At 54.8% G+C, this 21,805-nt stretch overlaps 10 protein-coding genes across 11 annotated transcripts; 5 read left to right on the forward strand and 5 right to left on the reverse strand.

Annotated features, from left to right (window-relative positions):
- Positions 1-164: 164 nt before the first annotated feature.
- Positions 165-1,334, forward strand: LMH87_011721 (uncharacterized protein; the record flags this gene model as incomplete). 2 transcript variants are annotated; one of them, XM_056200910.1, is made up of 1 exon in its annotated part: positions 165-1,334. In XM_056200910.1, one exon carries the CDS (start codon positions 165-167, stop codon positions 1,332-1,334), a length of 1,170 nt encoding a protein of 389 aa, XP_056052713.1. The 2 variants fall into 2 exon arrangements, with proteins under 2 accessions (XP_056052713.1, XP_056052714.1); XM_056200911.1 differs by having other exon boundaries at positions 672-1,334.
- Positions 1,335-1,771: 437 nt separating this feature from the next.
- LMH87_011722 (uncharacterized protein) lies at positions 1,772-2,321 on the reverse strand (the record flags this gene model as incomplete). Its single annotated transcript, XM_056200912.1, has 2 exons — positions 1,772-2,200; positions 2,274-2,321. 2 exons carry the CDS (start codon positions 2,319-2,321, stop codon positions 1,772-1,774), a joined length of 477 nt encoding a protein of 158 aa, XP_056052715.1.
- A 157-nt stretch (positions 2,322-2,478) lies between these two features.
- On the reverse strand, positions 2,479-2,925 carry LMH87_011723 (uncharacterized protein; the record flags this gene model as incomplete). Its single annotated transcript, XM_056200913.1, has 3 exons — positions 2,479-2,606; positions 2,687-2,786; positions 2,851-2,925. 3 exons carry the CDS (start codon positions 2,923-2,925, stop codon positions 2,479-2,481), a joined length of 303 nt encoding a protein of 100 aa, XP_056052716.1.
- A 1,969-nt stretch (positions 2,926-4,894) lies between these two features.
- LMH87_011724 (uncharacterized protein) lies at positions 4,895-7,489 on the reverse strand (the record flags this gene model as incomplete). Its single annotated transcript, XM_056200914.1, has 3 exons — positions 4,895-5,017; positions 5,094-7,410; positions 7,467-7,489. The coding sequence occupies 3 exons, from the start codon at positions 7,487-7,489 to the stop codon at positions 4,895-4,897; spliced, it is 2,463 nt and encodes an 820-aa protein (XP_056052717.1).
- Positions 7,490-8,152: 663 nt separating this feature from the next.
- Positions 8,153-8,506, reverse strand: LMH87_011725 (uncharacterized protein; the record flags this gene model as incomplete). Its single annotated transcript, XM_056200915.1, has 2 exons — positions 8,153-8,398; positions 8,483-8,506. 2 exons carry the CDS (start codon positions 8,504-8,506, stop codon positions 8,153-8,155), a joined length of 270 nt encoding a protein of 89 aa, XP_056052718.1.
- Positions 8,507-9,770: 1,264 nt separating this feature from the next.
- On the forward strand, positions 9,771-11,610 carry LMH87_011726 (uncharacterized protein; the record flags this gene model as incomplete). The annotated part of the gene is made up of 3 exons (XM_056200916.1): positions 9,771-9,836; positions 9,900-10,078; positions 10,149-11,610. The coding sequence occupies 3 exons, from the start codon at positions 9,771-9,773 to the stop codon at positions 11,608-11,610; spliced, it is 1,707 nt and encodes a 568-aa protein (XP_056052719.1).
- Positions 11,611-12,196: 586 nt separating this feature from the next.
- Positions 12,197-14,748, forward strand: LMH87_011727 (uncharacterized protein; the record flags this gene model as incomplete). Its single annotated transcript, XM_056200917.1, has 8 exons — positions 12,197-12,238; positions 12,292-12,406; positions 12,526-12,547; positions 12,726-12,767; positions 12,822-13,141; positions 13,415-13,559; positions 13,635-14,065; positions 14,162-14,748. 8 exons carry the CDS (start codon positions 12,197-12,199, stop codon positions 14,746-14,748), a joined length of 1,704 nt encoding a protein of 567 aa, XP_056052720.1.
- A 608-nt stretch (positions 14,749-15,356) lies between these two features.
- Positions 15,357-16,727, forward strand: LMH87_011728 (uncharacterized protein; the record flags this gene model as incomplete). Its single annotated transcript, XM_056200918.1, has 7 exons — positions 15,357-15,386; positions 15,443-15,501; positions 15,555-15,596; positions 15,648-15,651; positions 15,711-16,092; positions 16,162-16,568; positions 16,641-16,727. The coding sequence occupies 7 exons, from the start codon at positions 15,357-15,359 to the stop codon at positions 16,725-16,727; spliced, it is 1,011 nt and encodes a 336-aa protein (XP_056052721.1).
- Positions 16,728-16,963: 236 nt separating this feature from the next.
- Positions 16,964-18,115, forward strand: LMH87_011729 (uncharacterized protein; the record flags this gene model as incomplete). Its single annotated transcript, XM_056200920.1, has 1 exon — positions 16,964-18,115. One exon carries the CDS (start codon positions 16,964-16,966, stop codon positions 18,113-18,115), a length of 1,152 nt encoding a protein of 383 aa, XP_056052722.1.
- Positions 18,116-18,292: 177 nt separating this feature from the next.
- LMH87_011730 (uncharacterized protein) lies at positions 18,293-19,921 on the reverse strand (the record flags this gene model as incomplete). The annotated part of the gene is made up of 1 exon (XM_056200921.1): positions 18,293-19,921. The coding sequence occupies one exon, from the start codon at positions 19,919-19,921 to the stop codon at positions 18,293-18,295; it is 1,629 nt and encodes a 542-aa protein (XP_056052723.1).
- Positions 19,922-21,805: the final 1,884 nt, after the last annotated feature.

A 21,805-nucleotide genomic window follows, 5' to 3' on the forward strand; every position in this document is an offset into this window, starting at 1 on the left:
AAGGAAAATAGGGTCAACATACAGGCACTGCCCGTCGTGTGTGTTCTGTTCGCGGTGCCTTGAAAAGTGGGCTGTGCCATTTAGAAAATAATTGGCGGGCGGGCTTGGGGACTTTTATCTCCTGCATCACTTCATCTACCTTGCGTCGCAATGGCAGCGCCGCCATGAACGACGGCAGAACGTCTCCCAAGAGACGTCACATTCTTTCTTCCATCAACCCAGAGGAACCATCGCGGCCACCACCCCGGCGACGACCTACAGAGCGCGCTTCACGATCCGCAACCCCGCCACCACGCTCACACCGAGAGAAGCGAGTCGCAGATGACGATGCAAAGAACCTCGGCGCTGGCGACACGACGCGGCCACGACGCAGCCGGCTAAGGCTCAAAGGCGAAAGGTCCGGCCGTAGCCATCACAGCGACCGCGGTAGCCGGCGGCATCGCTCACAAGAACGCCGTGACGACCATGACGGAGAAGAATCCTCACGGCGACGACGCACCCGATCTCATGAATCTCTCGACAATCATAATGACGAGAAGGAGTCCTCCTCTCGTCGACGCCGCCATCGCCATCGACGTCGACACCGCAGCCGCTCACCTACACCACCGAATCCTCACGAGCCGGAGCCGCTTGATCCAGAGGCGGCCTTTCGCGAGTCACTGTTCGACGCCATGGCCGACGATGAGGGCGCAGCGTACTGGGAGGGCGTCTACGGGCAGCCCGTCCACATCTACGATCAGGACAAGGTCGGCCCGCAGGGCGAGCTGGAGCGCATGACGGATGAGGAATACGCAATGCACGTGCGAATGAAGATGTGGGAAAGAACCCACGACGGTCTGGTCGAGGAGCGCGCACGCACCGAAGAGCGGCGGAAGAAGATGGAGGAACAGGCCCGCCTCAACCAGAAGCTGCACGTGGAGATGGAGCGCAGCCTGCGCCGCGGCGAGGCGCGGCGCGAGAAGAAGCGCTGGGCGCAGCGCTGGGACGACTACGCTACAGCGTGGGAGCACTGGGACGGCGCGGCGCGGACCATGGCCTGGCCGTGGCGAGACGGCGTCGCCAAGCGCGGCGAGGGCTGGGGCATCGTCGAGGACGGCGCCGAGGAGGCGGTGGACGAGAAGGAGGTCAGGGCGTTTTTCGTGAACGGGCTCGCGGCCGAGGAGATTGGCGAGGCGGCGTTTGTGGCCAAGCTCAAGGACGAGCGCGTGCGGTGGCACCCCGATAAGATGCAGCAGCGCCTGGGCGGCACGGTGGACGGCAAGGTGATGAAGGATGTCACGGCGATTTTTCAAATCATCGATAGACTGTGGGCGGATATGCGAAAGACGGAGTAGACATGCGATACCCTAAAGATTGAAGCTTGACATTTTACCAATGGCAATACTTGACATTCTTACACATTCTCACATTTAAAAAAAGCCAAATCACAACACCCAAGATGCCGAAAGGAATTGGCTTTACGAAGGTTATCAGTACGAACAACAGTATTACGGTTTGACAACATTGAGCAGTTTGAAATTTCATGTAAAAATTGTTATTAATGGCAAGTTGTTATGCAACTGCCCGACACACAATGTCTTGTGATATAGTTACACTCATAGATACAGCATGGACAGAGCTGACTGTCCATACCGAGGATGGAACAAGCGTCCCCCTCTGCAGACCAGCGATGCATGGTCCCCAACTTTTCTGCCATATTATATATTATAAAAACGAGCAAATTGCCTCTTCAACACTCATAGTTCCTGATCAAAGCAAAACAGGAGACAATTTACAGGTTGGCCATGACGGCGGCGCCACCGAAGAGAGCGCCCATGGCGACCATGGCGGTGGGAGCGGGAGCAGCGTTCGAGGAAGCAGAGGAAGCGGCCGAGGAGGCGGAGCTGGCAGCCGAGGAGAGGCTGGTGGCATCGGAGCCGGAGGCGGACGAGGCCGAGGAGACGAGGGTGCTGGCCACGGAGGAGAGCGACTTGGCGGCCGAGGAGGCGGAGGTGGCGGTGGAGTCGGCGGCGCTGCTAGAAGAGCTGGCGGCAGAGCTGCTGGAGGAGGAGCCAGTGCTGCTGGCGGAGGAAGAGGAGGAGGAGCCGCCGGCGATGCTGGAGCCGATGTTGGTGGCAACGCTGGTGATGTCCGAGGCGGCAGTGCCAAGGGCAGAAGAGGCGTCAGAGACGACAGCGCCAATGTCGGAGCCGATGTCAGCCTGAATGATGGAGTGTTAGTGACTTGGAGGCTTCCTGGTGGGCATTGGATTGGGAGGTAAAGGGGAGACGAACCTTGACGACGGCGGCGATGGCGAGGAGGGCAACGTTGGAGAACTTCATGTTGATGGTGTTGTGGATTGGATTAAGCGGAAAGCTTGATGTTGGGTATAATGGAGATGTTTGGTGTGGATGGGTATAAGACGATGTTTGTTGGATGGAGAAAAGGGAAAGAGAAGTGCTTGAGGAGGGAGGAGCTCGGGTTTATATGCTGGGCGTCTTACAAAGTCCCTGTTCTTCCTTGTGCGGGAAGCAGGCTGCTCACACCCTGGTGGTCCAGAACTCGGGCGTGCGTCTGATCATCACGGCGTTGCCCAGCTCCTCTTCTGCCTTGCTTGCTTCTGCGGGCTTGTGGGGTGCGTTAGCAAAAGCTGTTGCTGGGGGCCTGGCCTGCTGTGGGAGTGGTGTGGGAGTGTGCAGAACCATACAATTGGCAAGCCACAAGCCTGCAACGGCTACCTGCCAGTTGCAAACCTTGATTTCTGCCTTGCTCGCTGCAGTCACACCCACCGGAGGCACGTTGCCGCTCTGTGCCTTGGTTGTCAGCACCGAAAAGCACCAGTACATGCACTCAACCCGGGGTGGGACAGACGATGGGCGGTTTGAGGAGGAGGCTTGTTACTGTGGCGCAGTGGGGCGTGGACTGGACATAGGCAGAGAGTGACATCAGCGATATTCGTGGTTCTTTTCCCTTGTCTTGTTGATTGCATCATTTTATCCAACGCCCGACGATCAATTCCAGGTACAGACAGCGCAATGGGGAAAAAGAGTACCCGATAGACTACAATCGAGGGAAATACCGTCTGGGAAAGCCGCCATGGCACACGCAGCAAAGCTCATGTTTTGTGAAAGCTCGCTCACGGTTTCCGTCGTGTGGGATCGAGATTCGTCTGCGACAATGGGCTCCGGGGCGGCCCACTGGTGCCTTGGCAGGCCGTTTGACACAATGGGCAGTTGGCAGACACTAGAAGAAACAAGGCACCGCCACATGTGGCGTCATCACTTTTGTCAACCAGCGCGGCCGCCCACGGTACCTCCACTCGCCCGTATTCCGAGTTTTCTCTGTTAATTGAGGCTGCGATTCCATTAGGTAGTTGGAACTATTCCCGTGTTTCTTGAGGGGGAGAGTTCTCAATTATGCAGGATCGATGCACTGTAGCGTATTCATTAAACCCGTCTCAAGGTGGTGTGCAACAGGTGCAAGGGGGGAGGGTGCGACATGGCCAGCGTGGCGCCGCTAATAACCCGCCCGGAGGACTTGTCCCTAAATTAGGTACGGATATACTGACAAAAAATAAGAATGTCTGACATCTATAATTTGAGAAAAACACTCTACTGGTAATCAACGAAATGAAGGCCCAGAATAGAATTTGCACAAGATGAAAAACGACGACTGCCTTGCACTGCCTGGATAGATCTCGGGGGATTACGTGCGATGAGATGGCAAAGGCGCAGCCGTACCAGTAGCCATGCGAGACGAAAAAGTTGGACCCGGCGAGAGGCAAGATCAACGTAAGCACGTCTATTTTTACTCGCAAAATGCTGGCTGGCTGGCTGGCTGGCGTGGCTGGTTCTGCTCACCTCAACTGTGGTGGTGTGCTGCTGAGCCACAGCTGGCCGCACACGCGACAGCTGGGGCGGTAGGGGGGCAGCAGCCAACGTTGCAGTCTGGTCTGGGGGAGGGGGGGGGGGGGACGACTTCGAACCGGTTCCCTTTGGACAAGCTTGGCAGCGAGTTCCGTTGCTAGTCAGGTCGAGGGCAGAAGGCGGCTCCTGTCAAGGCACCAAAGAGAAGAGACACCAATCCCAGTTGCCTCGGCACCCGACAGGACAGTCTTCACCAGTTCAACGCTCGATAAAACGGCAATAAAACAGGCGGCATCAAAACATATGTCATAATGACAGAGCTGTATTATGCGATGATGGAGCCCCATATGCAACATGCAGCATGGATCTCGCCCGAGTGGGGCCCGGGGATCCTGGCAAGCAAGCTGGGCTGGTCGGCTGGAGAGAGGCGGCCAGTGGTGCCAGTGTGGCCGGTTAGTCTGCAGCAACGACATGATGCCATAGGTGCGCCATAATACCAAGCTTTCCAGCATCACACTCAGCTAAGCTTCCACTAAGCAGCTAGGGTAGCGCCTCTCCGCCTTGGCCTCTCACCACCCCAGCACACCAAGCTCCATCACGACGAGCAGGTCGCAGGGCGCGCCAGGGGTACCTAATAACCTATTGGCAAAGCTAATACCAGCAAGTAGCAAGCATGCTCTTTTTCCTTCGGTGTATGGCTGGCTCTACTGGGTCTGACGCTAGGTAGCACTTGGCACACCACATCAAGGCTGGAACGGGGATGGATCCGAAAAGGGAACCCAGCGGCTCAACAAGTCGTTTCGCATCATCAGCCACACTGTCATAGAGTTGATTATCTCTCTCTCTCTCTCTCTCTCTCTCTTTCTTTGTTCTACAACTCGTTGTCACTTTCCAAATCAGGCTTGGCAACTTTCTGCAGCAACAAAGAAAAAAGAGGACGACTAGTTTCGAGCCACTGCAAATCCGGTCCACATCACCGAAAACTGCTTCCTGATCCAAAGACCTTTTTTTTTTTCAGCACTAGTTTCATTTCACCTGCCATACTCGGCTCAAACGTCTCGGTTGTACGGAGCAATGCCCTTTTTCAGCTCGCTGACGATTTCCGCAGCCTCGTCGGCGTTGCGCGCCTCAAAGTCATAGCGCTTCGTCTCGGCTGCTTTATACACCACCAGCTGTGTAGCAGTGACGTCAGTACCTGTACCTTGAAAGAAAGAAAGCAGCACGTGGAGAGGGAAAGGGAAACCATACCTTGACATTGGTCGGGTGCTTTCGAGGCACCTTGCACCCAATCACGTTGCTAAAGTGCACAGTCGTCGTCTTGCTCGTGCTGTCCTGCAGCGCCCTGCCCGCCGACGCAGGCACAATGTGAATGTACTCGCCGTCAATCCGAAGCAGCCGCTCGCTCAGCACCAGTCGCATCGGCTGCTTGCGCCACACCGTGTACATCTTGTATCCCTCGTTGCTCAGCTCGTCCTGCTTGAGCGCCTCGCGCGCCAGCGGGTGCACCCCCATGATGGGTCCCGCCCCGCGCTGCTTGTTGGCCCGGCGCAGCATGTGGCTCTCGGGGAGCGACGTCGCCGCCCCGGGTCTAGGGGACGACGCGTTGCTCGGCGAGCCTGCCATTGTCAGCGGGCCGTCGGTGGCAAAGCGGCGGCGGTACAGCTCCAGGTCCGAGACGTTGCCAATCGACGAAACCGGCCGATCAATCATAACCACGGCCCCGGAGCCTGGCAGCTTGAGCACATGGTTGGCCTTGTCAAGCTGCCTCTTCCGGCACACCAACTCGAGCACCTCTTCCAGATATGTATCCGTCGTCACGTCGACCGTAACCATTTGCCCAGGGACAATGTCAGACGACATAATGTGCACACGCAGTAGTTTCTGCTGGCCTCTGTTGGTGTTTGGCATGATATTCGGCGTCTGCGGCGCGTCAGCCAGTGGCGTATTGGGACGATACGTAGTCGTCACAATAGGATTCTGCCGAGGCCGGCTGGGTCCTGTCTGCATTGCGACGACGCCAGGCTGTAACAATTCTTTTCGAGCATCCTCTGCATCGTTGGCCGGGGCGGACTGTGGTGCCGCTACCTCGTCGTCTTGTGGGGTAAGCTTCTTGTTCGTCTGGTACTCGGCCTCGTCCGCGAGCACCAACGCAAAGTCGTCAAAGGCTCTCGAGTTGGAGCGCATACGGCCTCCGCCCCTCATACCTGCGTTGTGAACAGTAGTAAACGAGACGAGAGGCTTTGTTCTCTCAAACGGCGGGAAATCGTCGTCGACTTCGCCGCCTTCTTCCACCATTCGTAATGTCCACCAATTTATATTCAGTTTGTCACCTGGTAAACGGGGTTCTCTCTTCTCCTCATTGTATCGATATAGACTCAGGCCGATGAGGTCTGCAACGGTCACAGCTCGTTCAGCGCCCTGCCCATCGCTCACACGTGGCCGGATAGGCACCTCAAACGGCTTGCTTGCTGTCTTGGCATATGCTGGGTATATTCGGACGGCGATGGAACCTGGCGTTCCCCGGCCGCTGTAGTGTGCAAACTTCTGAAACGGTGTCGATGGCTTGAGCTCTTTGGCTTTTAAAGCTTGGGTAAGCAAACTCGAGGGCTGTATAATGCTCAGTGGTCGAATGGTGCTGAGAGGCCGAGGCGGCGGCAGGGCTGACAGCTTTGTAGGCTCAGCTGGGAGCTGTGATTTTCGCACTGTCGACTGCCTGCGGTAGTTGCGCGGAGGGGTGCCGACGACTGGGTGTGTTGGTGTGCCGGTTTCGACGGCGTTTAGAATGGACGCCGAGTCGATACTTTCGACGTAGTCCTCAAATATATCAGACGCCTCGTCTGAGTCTTCCTCCTCCTCTGGTAGTAATGTTGTGTCGGCGCGTTTGATGCCTGGTGTGGGTTCCTCGTTGATCTTCTCCTGCAGCTTCAGCGTGCGCGCCGCCGCCCGTGCCGCCTCCCTGTGGCGCTGCGCAAGCGGGACGTCAAACTCGCTCTCGGAGGAGATCTCGCTGCTAGTGACGGTATCTCTTCGCGGGCGCTCCTTGACCGTCTCCAGCGCCGACTGCGAGCCGCGGCGCACCGCTCTCGGCGACGTGCTGCCAAATGGCTGCTTGAGGGCTGTGTTCTGCAGCGGCGACGATCCCGCGCGGTTGCGGACGGGCATCTTGGCGAACTTTATTCGCTGCGCGTCGCGTTGCTCCTGCTCCTCCTCGCTCTCGTCGGTAAGGTCACTGCTGTCGTCCTCTTCCATCTGCTCGCGGCGCCTGCGCCTCTTAGTTGCGATGCCGGGTCCCATGGTGTCGGCGCCCCCGTGTGTCAGCATACCTCCGTCATCCTCTCCATCCTCGAGCGATATTCCGAGCTGGCGCGGGGCCTGAAAGTATTCTGACGCAATCGCTGTGGGAATCGGAGGGGAATGCGTCCGGTTGTGGCTCGACGTCGGGCGCCATCCTGCAGCTTTGAAGGGAGCGGTGTTGATGAAGCTCTCGTTTACGGTGAGAAGTCGCTCGCCGACGCCGTCGGCAATGTCGTTGAGATAGCTTGTACGCAGCTGGTAGGAGACGAGACTGGCGATTCGTTAGCTGGCGTAGAGATGTACTGGGCTGTGCGACGCAACACTTACTCTTCGACTTGAATGACAGACATGATGGCGGGCAAGTCGAAATTGCGCAGGCTTGTATGATGTATGGATAAATTGTAGAGATGCGCATTGTGCGACAAGATTCACAGGCACCCTTGTGCCATAGGGCGATAATGGAAATGGAAAGAGGAAATCGGGGGTGCACGAACTCCCCCACATCGAGATAACGACTAGCTCGGCGCGTCCCACGTGGAGCCAATCTAGCAGCTAGCTACTTGTCACTGAACTTGGACCGCCAAACACCATTACTATACTTCTGTTATATTATTGATACGTAGAGGCTGCTCTCGAGTCTCAACAGCCATTCGCGGAGCATCGAATATGCCTTTCCGTAAAAGAATACTTGTCTTGCGAAGTCATTCAAGCAACTACAGGTTAGGTGTCCTTGACTACAATGAAGCCACGGATCCTTGTCAGTCAGCAAGACAAAAGACCAAATGCTTCTTAAATTATCGCAAAATCCGGGGTCGGCGACGGCGCTATTGCCTCGCTTTCTAACCAAGCGTAAGCCGGCTTCGTGTTCATGGACCCCACGCCGTACTAATAGGTTTTCTGCATATTCTTCTCAACTTGAGGGAAGTCACTGTCCTCAACTATAGCATGGTGATCCAACTGCTCGCGTGGCCCAGTATACTCTTTGCGGCCTGCCTTGTGCACTCTTCCATTGATCATAATAATGTTGAACTTGGAATGCTCTTGGACAGAATCCACGACGAGCGCATGGCAGACACTGTGAAGATGATGGTGAGAATGAACCACGCCCAGACGTACATGGCAAGCGCCTGCGTGAATTGGCCGTTGAGCTCTCCCGTCTCCTTGTCCGTGTAGCTAGTAGGGATTCCAGTTCCAGGGATGTAGATCATGGCGTACGAAAGATTGAAGGCGCCGTATGAGGGAAACACGGCGGCACCGAACTGCGGTGTGAAATCATCAGCTGATTAAGTCTCGGGGAACATGGAATAACAAAGGCGTCTCTTCTTGTAGAAAAAATTGCTTACTGTATTACCCGCAACAAACTCCATGATGCCGGAGATGAACTGGCACACCCCGCCGAAGAAACATGGGGACGGAGATCAAAATGTTGGGCGTGTAGGTCCCGCGCGTGAACACCGAATATGGAGATGAGGAATATATGTCTGTATCGAATGATAATAAACCAAGTGGCGCAGGGTTGGAAAACTTCCTATGGACCGTAGGAAGCGCGGGTTGGGTCCTGTCGTTGGGATGACCACCGGCGGTGGTCTCCCGAGCGAGCTCCAGGTTTTTCTGCACATGCTTTTCGGCGTAGTGAACTGCGTTGGAGCTGCTTCCTGACATGGTGACTTGGCTTTTTAGTTTTAGTTTCACAGGTTTCTGGTCTCAATCGTAGAATTTCGGGGCAGTGTATTGGCGTGTAGAGGTGCGCGTTAGGGAGAGCCGCACGGCCGGAAACCAAGTATATCTATATTACTGAGCTTGCTGCCTCGCCGTTCACCCGTTGTTGGCTATGCAACGAAGCCCATACCTTATTAGACTTGTTGGTCCATGTCTTTCAAATGGCAGGTCACGCTACTAGCGCCATGGCAATGGCTTGAAGATGAGCCGGCATGGGTTAAGACTACTACCATCCTGGCGTGGAACACCCGCTCATCGACAGTTGGCGTTTTCCGTACAAATGGCTCTTTTCACTGTCACCGGGGTGGTACATGAAACTACTGTACTTGAGCACTGTGTGACCGGATGCCGGACGCTGCTTGCAACGGCTTTGGCTCATACGGAGCAGCAAAAGTGCACACTCACACAGAGCGCGATGTTATTATCCACAGTATTTTGACAGCTTCAAATTCTAGCAGGTATCTAGAGGATACGCTATTGAGCATTTCGCTGCCTGGTCGATGCAACGGTTGGCGCTGGTTCACAGATGCCGCGGAGGGCAGAGATGCGCGGATGATCGCGGTCGAGAGCGGAGAAACGCGGAGCGGACCAGGCCCGCCGACCACACTACGGCACTGGACCACTGTGAGGGTGTGGCCGATACTTCTCACCTACGCATCAAACACTAATACAATATTGTTGGAGCGATTCAGAACCGCCGGTTTCGCCCATTTCCGTCTCTTGTTCTGCCAGAGATGCTGCTGCTGCGTATGGCATAGCCCGGCAACTTCGGAATCGTTTTTGACAAAGACACATTTAAGTCTCCTGCGGGCCACGCTTGATTCATCCAATTCTTACTCCTTTTCTTGGCCGGATTGCGCATTGCACTACTTCTCCTCTTTTCCAGACCATTTCTCCACGACAATTGCAAGTATGGGACTGAGCAACGGAAAGACGGCGTCTAAAATCAACTATGTCGCCTTTGAGCTTCCTGGTGGGGTAAGCCCAAGGATAGGACATCTAGACCTAGACCGGAAAGAAATCGCAGTGCTCTCATACAAGTCTGGGACGCCACTTTCGTCCTTGTACGAAGTCATTGATATGGGACAAGACGGTATCGCGAAAACTGGCGAGGTGCTGCCGCTTTCGAGTGTCAAGCTGCTCGCTCCGGTTTCTGGCCGGGATGTACTGGCTGTTGGCAAGAACTATGCTGAGCACGCGAAAGAATTCAACGCCTCGGGGTAAGACATGCCGAATAAAATAGCACGGCGAACGATGCGCGGGTGGTGTATGCCATGCTGACTGCCACAGGTATGATGCGTCAGACAAGGCCGATATACCCACGCATCCCGTCATTTTTACCAAAAGAGCCACTTCTATTATTGCCCACGGCGACGACATCTTTCCTCACCCTGGCTTCACAGAGTCTGTCGACTATGAGGGTGAGATAGGTGTCATTATTGGCAGGGCTGGCTTCCGAATCTCCGAGGCCGACGCCATGAACCATGTCTGGGGCTACACCATCATCAACGACATGACGGCCCGAGAGCGCCAGAGAGACCATAAGCAGTTCTACATCGGCAAGAGCCCGGATACATTCTGCCCAATGGGACCTGTGGCGGTTGCGAAGGAGGACCTCCCGTCCGTCCTGGAGATTGAGACGACTGTCAACGGGGAGAAGCGCCAAACTGCCAATACGGATCAGCTCATCTTCAGCATACCGTACTTGATCCAAACCATGTCTGCAGGCCAGACGCTGCGACCGGGTGACGTCTTGGCCACTGGAACACCTGCTGGCGTTGGCTTCGGCTTCCGGCCTATGAAGTTTCTCCACCAAGGCGACGAAATCAGCGTGAGCGTCACGGGCCTCGGCACGCTCACGAACCGCATTGCCTCTCCTAATTCTGTGAACTCTACGTTGGAGAGTGTCTCTTCCGAGTCACATATTCCGCAGTCCAACGTCAGGGCACCTCCGTCAATATTGACAAGCATTGGTGCCAAGCATCTCTTTTACCAGAAGCTCGAGGCCAAGAGGGACTCGGGCGAGAACATCGCTTTTATCCATGGCCTGGGGAGTAGTAGCAGCTACTTTGCAGCATTGACGGCGCCCCTGCAAGAACATGCCAACTTGCACTTGATGGATCTTGAGGGTCACGGCCTATCGCCAACGTCGGCATCGAGCACGCTCTCGATTGCGTCCTTTGCCAAGGACGTAGCCAATGTCCTCGACGCCGCCGGCGCCGAAGAAGTGACAGTTGTGGCTCACTCGCTGGGCTGTCTGGTAGCGGTCAAGCTTGCCCTCGACCGGCCGAACCTGGTCAAGAAGCTCGTCCTGATGGGACCTCCCCCGTCTCCCCTCCCAGAGGCTGGCGTGACGGGCACGATAGCCAGGGTAAAGGCGGTTCGAGACAAGGGCATGTTTGATGTGTCCAACACGATTCTGCAGACGGCCCTGTCGGACGAGACCAAGTTATCCAACCCTACAGCCGTAGCAGCCGTTCGTATCTCGCTCTTGGGTCAAGACGCTGAGGGCTACGCCAAAGCGTGCGGTGCGTTAGCATCAGCGCCAGGCATGGATTTTGCTCAGATCAAAGCCCCGACTTTTATAATTACAGGAAGTGAGGATACGGTTTCTCCACCTGCATTATGCGATGGGTATTCCAGTCAGATTAGCAGAAGCAAGGTAAAGACGCTGGACAAGGTGGGCCACTGGCATCTCTTCGAGGCGAGCGAGAGAGTGGTCAGCTTAGTGGCCAACTTTGTCAAGGAGTGACGTTTGGAAAGGGATAGAGTACCATAGTTGATCCTCCATAGAAGTTTATAAAAATAAAATATACTGTGACATCGTTGTCTAAAATCTTTCTGAATATCGACAACTAGACGGGCCATGCCACATCTGGCCAATGGTGTAAGTCTAGATAACATCGGCGTATTGTGGCGCAAAATGACATACGTAAGCGGCCGTGTACTTGCAACAAGGATAGAATTTTGATTATACGAGACCGACCTGAGGGCTGTAGTCACCAGCTATTTCGTATACCTGAGGACTCGTCGGGGTTTCTAGGCGTGCTGAAATGAGCCGCTGGCGCGGCACCAGGGAAGGCCCCGTGACGCGCTCGTTAGTGCTCCAGTGCCCTACAACTTGCCCCTGCCAGCCATCCTGGGCACCAAACGAGTGACAAACACCAACACAAGCACAGAGGAGCAATTCCCGTTCGCAGCGCCATCTCATCTCTTTAAAGACCAAGCACAAACTGTTGATACAAACCATGCCCTGTTCAGTCCAGTTTTAAAGCGGCTCACTTAAGAGCAAGGTGCTGTGTCCAAGTACGAGCGCAGGTGAACGGTCGACTCGCCTCATGATTGGTGAGGATTTCTGGAAGGATTGTCTGACGGCTACAGTGCGATGCCCCGGCCAAGCGGGCCGTCCCTTCTCATACTAATCTCGTTTTAGCACATGCCACGCTGTTGCTTCAGCTTTTTGCCTTACGCAACACACTGGTCCGTCATGGACCGAGTCTCTTTGACCACAAGCGCCGTCGGGCTCGTAGCGTTTGCTACGCGCGTGTGTACGGCCATCTCGTCGTTGCGATCGCTATGCAAGACTTTGCCTGGTCGCATTCATGCAGTTAGCAATGAGGTTGCCGATTTTGAGCTGGTACTATTGCAACTTGCGGGTTTGCTAGAGACCCGTCGTCAGTTACCAGAGAGTAAGTATTCTGCCATGCCGCACTTGCTGAAGCAAGCCAGAGTCAACCTCACTGAGCTGGAGAGCATTATACACAAGCTCATTCGGGTTCGGCAAATTTCAAGAATGCCGATGAACATTGTGAAAGCATGGCGAAATGAGCAAGCGCGCCTCAAAGAACTACAGGATGACATTCGAAGCGTCAAAAGCAGTCTCAATATTATGCTCGGTGCGAGCAACTCGTGAGTTCTTGCAACTGTACTTTCTGACAGCTTCCCTCAACTGACTGTCAGCAGAGATGATATGCTCAAAATTTGGCTCGATATTCAAGACATATCCAGTGTTACCGATCAGGCCTCTCAAGGACAAGTCGTTATGAATGACAAGGTTCTCATGGCACTGGCAGGCGTAGACGAGCGTATTGCACAGGTTGAGCAAATGCTACAGAATCAATCTGAATTGATCAGAATGAACCAATTCGTCCAGGTGCAGTCAGCATATGGCATGAGTCCTCTTCGCAAAGCAACAGAATCGTCTGGGCAGCCATACAGCAGTTTTCACTCAGGAGAAAAGACCAGTATTGGCATTCGCGTCACACCGTCTGCGATCTCTTGCCGTAAGGCCTGTCGTTGCGCCTGCCATTCACGCCGAAGCTCCTCGTCGCCGGCTTTCATGAACAATCTCCTCGGCCGCCTTTTCGTTAGCTACAGCGGGCTACCTGTCATAAAACCAAGATGTGATAGTCCCGAGTGTCGCGGTTCAAAATCAAGTCACATGAGTCTTGAGTACTGGTTTCCGACGTCATTCTGGTCCAATGTGGTGCGAATGGAGCTGTCATATCACCACGTAAACGGCCCTTCAATCCAACTGGACATGCTCCGCATAATAGCAGATGATGCGCAGTGCATCAACTTCGCAATAAGTGGAAACATAACTGGCTTACAACACTTGTTCAACTCGGGGCTCGCTTCCGCTCGAGATATTAGTACAACACGCGGCTATTCTCTTCTTCGGTGGGCTCTGTATAGCAAGCAGTATGAGACCTGCAGATTTTTGTTACAAGCCGGTGCAGATGTTGACTACAGGCCTATCGGGACTTTTGATAATAGCCCCCGTATCAAGGCATGCCATTTTCTGTTGGAGGGAAACCTGCCCGACCAAGCAGTTGAAGCATTGCGTGCGATTACGAAAGGAAGCGAGTATCTCGACGATTTCATCGACGACTCCAGCTTTACGCAAACTCATCGCATTGTTCTTGGTCTCTCAACTCGCGACTTAGAAGAGGAGCTACTCATAAATGCTCACGAAATCAACGCCCAAGACTCTATGGGCCGGACAGCCATGGCCTGGGCCGCCGCTCGGAATGACCGCCACGCCATTGTCACGCTACTACGATATTGCGCCGACCCAAACATCATTGATGTGCAAATATCTGGCCCGCTGTCCAATGCAGCTGCTCAGGGCCATACTGCATGCGTTAAGCTACTTCTTGATGCGGGGGCACGTCCGGATCTACCACTGCCTCGTGGGATCATAAAAGGTGGTCCATTGAACGTTGCCGCCCGGAATTCCAAAGACCCCGTTCTAGTCAAAATCTTACTTGACTTTGAAGCTGACGTCGACCAATGTGGGGTAGATGGAAAGACGGCATTGTTCCATGCCGCCCAAAAGGATGATGCTAGTCTTGCGATTCTACTGCTCGAAAACGGCGCAGTGATCAACCTTGCGTCCAAGACAGGAGACACGCCCTTGACAACGGCCATTACGCACAATAGCCACAATGTGCTAAGGCTTTTCCTAGAAAGATGGCACGAGTATTCGATTTGTCCGCGATTAAAAGGACCACATATTCTCAAAATCACCGCTCTCTATGCAGATATCGAGACGATGGGCATCTTGGCAAATACCGACCATTCTCGGCTCAAATATGACAAGAAATATGCACTGGGCGATTTAACTCAGGTTCTGCGCACGCGAGAGGACGCCACAAATAAGCTAGCATTTGTTTTTGATGAGCTGCTCCAACTTTTCCAGGGACCACCGCCGTCTTTCCTGAACGTTGAAGATTCCCTGGAGGCTGGGAACCTCTGCCATTCTTTCTCTCGTGTAGCCACTTGGGAGACAATATTAAGTAGCGATGAAGTAAACGATGAGCACAGGAGTGATGCAGACTCCGAAGAATGTTTCATTGATGCCCTTACCGATCTGAGGCAGCAAGATTGACCACAGATGTTCACTTTGGTAATCTACAATGACGGTGCCGGGGTCCAATATGGAGAATTATATTCCCACTGGCGCGTAGCGTAATAATGTGTGATGAATCTTTTTGGCTTTTACAGGACTTTTTTCATCTTCGTTAGACTTATACCTGCCCATAACTACATAACGTTACTTGCTTGGCGGACGCTAAATCGTACCTAGTCCTGGCGTGTGCTGGGGGCGGCCGCTTAGTCGTAGTGAATTCCTCAAGAAATAGAATCATTGCACAGAGAAATTAAAAACACAAATGAGAAAAAATAAAAGCCAATTGCAGGAAAATGAGCCATTCGTTTTCGTGGTGAACGAAGACGTACCCCCACAAATCATTGTGCGATTATACCATTGGAATTCTCCCAAGAGCCGATCGCTCCTGAGTGGTGGGACGGTAGTCTTGGGGCAGCATGGAGATAAATTTGGCTCGAAACGCGAGAGCATGCTCCGTGAGACCACAATCTTCATGATGAAGAAGGACGCATTGGAGGCAGCTGGGACCGTGCTTCTGAGCTACGTGGTGGCGAATGCCTTTGCTGGACTGCGGTCACCTTGTTCTTCTAGCTACCGAAGACAATCCAATGCGCCACCTCGTCTCATTGGACATTGAGGTTCGTTGAATGGGGGACTGAATAGTCACTGGACAGCAAAACAAACACGCGGGTAGGCTTGGGGCAAAATACTGCTTCCCAGTCTAGTCTGCAGCTGGGAGAAAACACAGCGATGGTAAGAAGACGAAAGACGTTCACTCCGCAACAGTTCATTGCTCATTCTCGTAGTCATTTCTATCCGCCGCCAAGCTCGGGGCTTCTTTTATCGAAGTAGGTGCCATCTAGAATAAGTCAGTGCTGCAGAGTGCTAATCAGAGCAAGTTTGGTACGGAGACTACAGCACGGAGATGAGCTGAAAGCACTAACACGAATTAAGATCTTCAGCTCACCCGAGATCTTGAAGCGGTGGTTTTCCATGATTTTTCTCTCAGTGAGCTTGGGACAGATGTGCCCATCCACGATGTCACTATCGCGCAATACAAACATGCAAGTAGTTTGCAAGGTCCACAAGAAGCTCTTTCAACCATTCTCAACGGCGACGCCAAAGGAGCAATTGAGCCAAGACAGCGACAACGCACATTCTCTACCGGCGAGGAGTCTATGCTACGATCTTTGCAGTTGAAAGAGAGATTACTTTACACTGTTGACTTCCAGAACAAGGGCTTCAAGCCGAACACCCGAGGGCATAGCATCCAAGACACGTTGGCTACGCTGGACGAGCTGCTTTTGAAGTTACCTGAAGACATGGGCTTCAACATTGAAATGAGTATGTTGAGGTTCCGTTTATAGATCTCCGTTGGCGACGTAGTACATGTACACTGACAGAAAAAAACAGAGTACCCGCGAGTACACGAGGCGATTGAGGCTGGCGTGGCGCCAGTCACAATTGACATCAACACATTTGTCGACACCGCGCTTGAGAAGCTCGAGAGACTGGCCGGTCGACGACCGATTATATTGTCATCTTTTACGCCAGAAATATGCATTCTGTTGTCGCTCAAGCAAAGCACCTACCCTGCCATGTTCATCACGAATGCAGGCAAGGTCCCCATGGCGGATAAAGAACTTCGTGCAGCCAGTCTTCAGATGGCCGTCCACTTCGCTCGGCGCTGGAACTTGGACGGAATTGTTTTGGCTTGCGAGACATTTGTGCACTGCCCCAGGTTCATCAAGTTTGTTCAGAACGCTGGTCTGTTGTGTGCCTCCTACGGGCTTCTTAATAACGATCCAAACATCGCAAGAGTCAGTCATTCTCCAAGTACAAGAAAACACCACGTGTGGGATTTTCTATTACTAACTTTTCTCACCTCGCAGCTTCAAGCCGATGCTGGCATAGACATTATCATAGCCGATAGGGTGAAGCTTATTGCAGATGAGCTGAATAAAGAGATCGCCGAGTAGAGAAGAGTTGGAAAATACATGTGTGCAAGCGCAAAGGTTTAGTAGTCTTATAATTGACACCAAGAAATGCTGCGCGTGTCCTCTTGGTGATGTATGCTTATTCCAATGCCGACTCTCATGCTGCGCAGCCACCACCCACCCCACTAAATTCTAGGTTACCGCTGCGCAAAAACAGTCTCGTCTCTCCATCGCCAAACTTGTACCATTCAAATCCTCTCACATACAACAGCACAGCCATGGGTCTCGTCGACTATTCCGAGTCCGAATCATCTGGGTCCGAGGCGGAAGCAGCGCCCACCAAGCAAATTGCCAAGCCCAGATTCGGCGCCGCCAGCAAGAAAATCCCATCCGTCGTCGACAAGTCGAAATCGGGCAAAATCATTGTCAACCTCGCCGGCACCGCGACCGATGCTTCCTCATCGACACCGAGCGACGAACCCCCCGCGAAACGAGCGCGCACAGCAGGCAGCGGACGATTCTCCGGCTTCAACTCGTTTCTGCCGGCGCCCAAGAACGCGGCGACGGCCGGCGGCGCGAAGGCGAAGCCTGGGTTCGGCGGCCTGAGGACGAGCGCCGCGCCAGGGTTCAGCAGAGACACGGGCGCACCCTCGATAGCAGAGAGCCCCATCACGCCGGGCGATGGTGACGCAGAGGCGCTCGCGGGGCCAAAGAGCTCGGGGCTGAGCCTGCCGCCGCCAAGGAATGCCGCCGCCGCGGAGCCGTCGATCCCAGAGGGCCAGAAGCCGGCGGCCGAGGTCAAGCTCACGGGCAAGCCGCTCATGTTTCGGCCGCTTTCGGTCGCCAAGGGCAAGAAGAAGACGTCGACCGCAGCCCCCAGGCCCAAGCCTGCGGAAGCACCGCCCGCTGCTGCCGCACCAGCGCCAGAGCCGCCCAGGAAGAAAGTCTCGCTCTTTTCCATTCCCACCGACGATACAGTACCAGCTCTCGGTCCTTCGCTGTCCAGCGGAACCGGCGCTTACGAACCCCTCTTCGAAACAGGGTACTCGGACGACTACAGCGCCGCCTACGCCGCTCAAGCGGCCGCCGAGCCCGTGGCCGAATCCGTGGGCGACATTGCCGACGACATGAACCTGTCAGCTGCGGCGCGCCGGGAGCTCTTTGGCCGGGCGGGGGCCAGCGACCGCTCGCACGTCGCGGCGCAGCGCGTCGTCAACTTCAACATGGACCGCGAGTACCGGCACAACGAGGCGCTGCGGGCGAGCGGCGAGCAGCAGACGCACAACCCGGTGCGCTCCATCCAGGGCGGCGGCAAGCACAGCCTGCGGCAGCTGGTCGGCAACGTGCAGGGCCAAAAGGACGCGCTGGAAGACAGCTTCGCCAAGGGGAGGTCGAACCGCAAGGAGGCGTCGAGTCGGTATGGCTGGTGAGAGGACTATTTACTATACTTTTTACATGTATACACACGCACGCATAATGATACCCTTGAATTTTTTTATCGTCAAGCAAGACAGGACGATGACTGTTTATTTATGCAAATGGGGATATATAAATATGCTAACGCTAATGTACTTTCATGTTTCTCGTGTCCTTTGGTGCTGCGGCTCTCAGCACGTCGTCACGGCCACGGTCCTGGCATTCTGGAAGCCCTGATCGACGAGGAGGAAGCCCCATTCGCCGCGGGTGATGGGCGAAATGTCGTCGTAGCCGTTGGGCGTCATGGGGCCGTCCTGGTCTCGTGGTGGCGGGTCGGGCCCCGGGCTGAGGACCTGGGCGATCGACGTGGACTGCGTGCTCCGCCACAGCTTGTTCCTGGCGGCCGCTGCCTGGCCGGCTTCGTCGTCTGGGCGAGCCGTCACGACATCGTCTTCTGCTGCTGCTTCCGGTGGCTTCCCTCCGCCTTCATCTTCCTCGCCTGGTTCGTCGCTGGTGGTGTCCGGCTGCTCTTCGACGTGTCGATGCGCAGGCGTCTTGACGAAGCTGGTCTGCACCCGCAAGAGGGGCATCTTGGGCGATGGAGAGCGCTTCGGCTGCTGCGCGGGCACCGGCGTGGTGCTGCTGACGGCCATGCCGACCGTGGCCACGTCAATGGTCGGGCTGTCTGGCAACCCTTCGACGTAGACGCCGCTGTCCTGGTCGTGGTATTCGTGCTCCTCCCCGACATCATTCTCGTCATCGTCGTCGCTGGAACACACCGAGGACGCCTCGGGCACCGGCGCAAAGTACATGCCGTCTATGCCGCCCTGCATCTCGACGCCGCCGTACGCCCGCCGGTACATGCGGTCCAGGTCCGCGAGCGCCGAGTGCGACACGTTGAGCCAGTCGTAGGAGCGCAGGAGATGCATCTTGGAGACCTTTTCGCCCGACGCCAGCACGTAGCGGCGCAGCTCGTCGACGGCGTCTTCGAGCCGCAGCGGGGAGCCCGTCTTGGAGTAGCTCGACAGGGCCGCCTTGAGGCTGTAGAGGCGGTCGAACGAGATGAGGGACAGGCCGTCGGACGAGAACAAGACGTCGTTTTGCGCAATGGAATTGTTGAACAGGTCCTTGTTGAAGCCGCAGGCGGATGCGCTGAGCGCCGGGGCAATGTGCGTTGCCGCGCCGCCGGCTTTGCGGCCGGCCTTGGCCAGGGCCGACTGCAGCGTCTTTTCGGCTTTTGGCGGGAGGTTGCCGTGGTGGATGAGGCGGACCCCGTGCTGCGGCGTCATGGGGAAGCCGTACGAGGACCCTTCGGTCGGGATGGAGGATAGCCCCGTCGACGGTGTCATGGGCGGTGGCGAGAGCGGCGTCATCGGTGTGAGTGGCCACATGGGCGACCGCGGCGAGAGCGGGCCGCACTGCTGCTGTGATTGGGGAAACTCGAGCGACATGGGCGTGTAGGACGGGGAGGAGATGGCTGACCGGGGGGATGTCGGCATGGAGGACGTGGCGGAGGTCGGGGAGAGGATCGTCTGGTGTCGGCCCCAGCGCGGGAGATGCAGATGTCGGGTGAAGCGGCTCATCGATGACGAGGACGGCGAGGCGGGGGAGTAGGAGCCCAGAGACGGGGAGCAGAGGACCGGCGAGGGCGGGAGCTGGTAGTCTCGGCGAGCCACGACGAGGGTGAGGTGGAGGGACTTGCGGGCGAGACGGGCCGAGGTGTACTCGAGAGCCGGGCCGAGCTGCGGCGGGATGTGGTGCGCGTCGAGGAGGGAGGGGCCGGCCTCGAGGGGCGAGGAGATTTTGTCCTTGAGAGACATGTTTGCTGAGAAAGGGACCGGGAAGGGTTGTATATCAAAGTGTCTCGGGAAGGATAGAAGAAAAGATGGATAAATGAGTAGGTGAGGTACAAGAAGTAATGGTGGAAAGGAATGTGACGTTGTGTGTGTGTGTGTGTGTATGTTCAACCAGTCCAGTATACCCAGGCGTGTTAGTTGAAAACCGAGGTACTATGCAAGTAAATGCTAGTCGACGCAAAGAAGCAAACAGATGATATGCAGAGCAAAGGATGTGTGTTTGGAACCAAGGCCCAGGACCGGTTGATCGGGGGAGGGAAAGGGAAAAGACGGTGTCGAGACGTTTGGGGCCAGATGAAGTAGATATAGGATGGCATCAGATGGTCCCCAGTCATGAAACGAAAACAAAGCGCGGCACGTATGCACGCTTGTTGTTTAGCTTCTCCACACGTTGCATCTCGAGATCTGAAACGGAAACAGAAATAGAAAACCACAAGGCAAGCAGGGGGGGGGGAGGGGGGATTTTCAATGCAGCAGCAAGGCTGGAAGGCTATTTTTACACAAGCCGTGGAGGGGAGGGAGGGGGTGATGTGATGGCCTTGGCAGGGTCCGGCGGCTAAAACCAACGTTGGCTACCCAGTAACTAACAGTAGGTACTAAGTTGGTGCCACCACACATGTGTGTGTGAGTAGGTGGGTGGGTGAAACGAAACGCCGGCAAGGGAAAAGCCACAGCCGTGCAGGGGAGACGGGGGATGCGAATCTTCAGGCACCAGATGGTTGACAATGAACGCTTCATAGATTCAAAACTCTATTTCTGGGCCATCATGTCGGGAAGCAGAGTTGGGTTGTCTGTGCTGCTGCAAAAGGCGCGTACAAGTCAAAGCCCCAAGGTTTTAGGCAACCTCACGAGGACAGAATTAGACTTTTTTTTTTTTTTTTTTTAAAAATATGAATAAAAACTCAAACGACGGCGATTTCAACGCTTGTTTCATCGGCTTTCGTCGCAAGGAGCAGTCTGTCAGTCTGCCCGGCCGGCCTGATGGCCATGACACAACACAGGCGGGAACACACAAGCCCTTCGCCGGCGCGTCACCTGTGGCACAAAGGCTGGGCGCGTAGTAAAAGTCGGAATAAGAAAAAAGCGGTGCCTGTGCTAATTTTGGAAGCAACGGCTTTCCCCCGCTCAATCTACAAATCTGTTAAAAAAAATATTCTCAGACCCGACGTCTTGTCCTCGACGGAAACGTTTTGGAATTTTTTGTCCTCCTTGGAGGAAGAAGAAAAGTACAGCACGTTGCTCACATGTAATAGACTTTTTTTCTATCCAAGTTTTGACAAAAATGTCTTGCCAAGTCGTCAACACTCCCCACCACGCAGGGCCAAATCGCAACCCAAAACGATTTTAAGCGCCCGTTTTGTAGCTTCTCCACGCATCCACCTTGTCACGATGCAGGGCCCCCTTCGGCCAATTACAACCCTCGTCAGCCACACACCAGCACATCACACACCACCTTATTTTTTGCCTTCCGCTTCCCAAGTCGCACACTATTTCTTTACTCTTTTCTTCATTATTCAAAAATAGATTTTCCAAGCAGGGGGCTCAGCTGAAAAAAGATTTATAAAAAAAAAAAAAAAAAAAAAAAAAAAAAAAGACATTCAACATCTTGCATCTTGACCCTGGCTGCATCAGCCACGACACCATCACCACCGACAGCGCATACACACTCCCACCCCCGGCCCCTCTCTGCGTCTTGTCGGTGTACTCTGGGCAGGGCTGACTTGTGTTCCTGCAGCAGCACCACCCTGCTTCCAAAAGATTGGGTTGACCTGTACAAAACAAACTTCCACATGCGCCATGCCTTGCATCAAACGTAATCAATCTGGTGGGTGCATAATTCATTACTTC

Source organism: Akanthomyces muscarius, chromosome 4 (genome assembly GCF_028009165.1).
Source record: "Akanthomyces muscarius strain Ve6 chromosome 4, whole genome shotgun sequence".
Classification (NCBI taxonomy): domain Eukaryota; kingdom Fungi; phylum Ascomycota; class Sordariomycetes; order Hypocreales; family Cordycipitaceae; genus Akanthomyces; species Akanthomyces muscarius.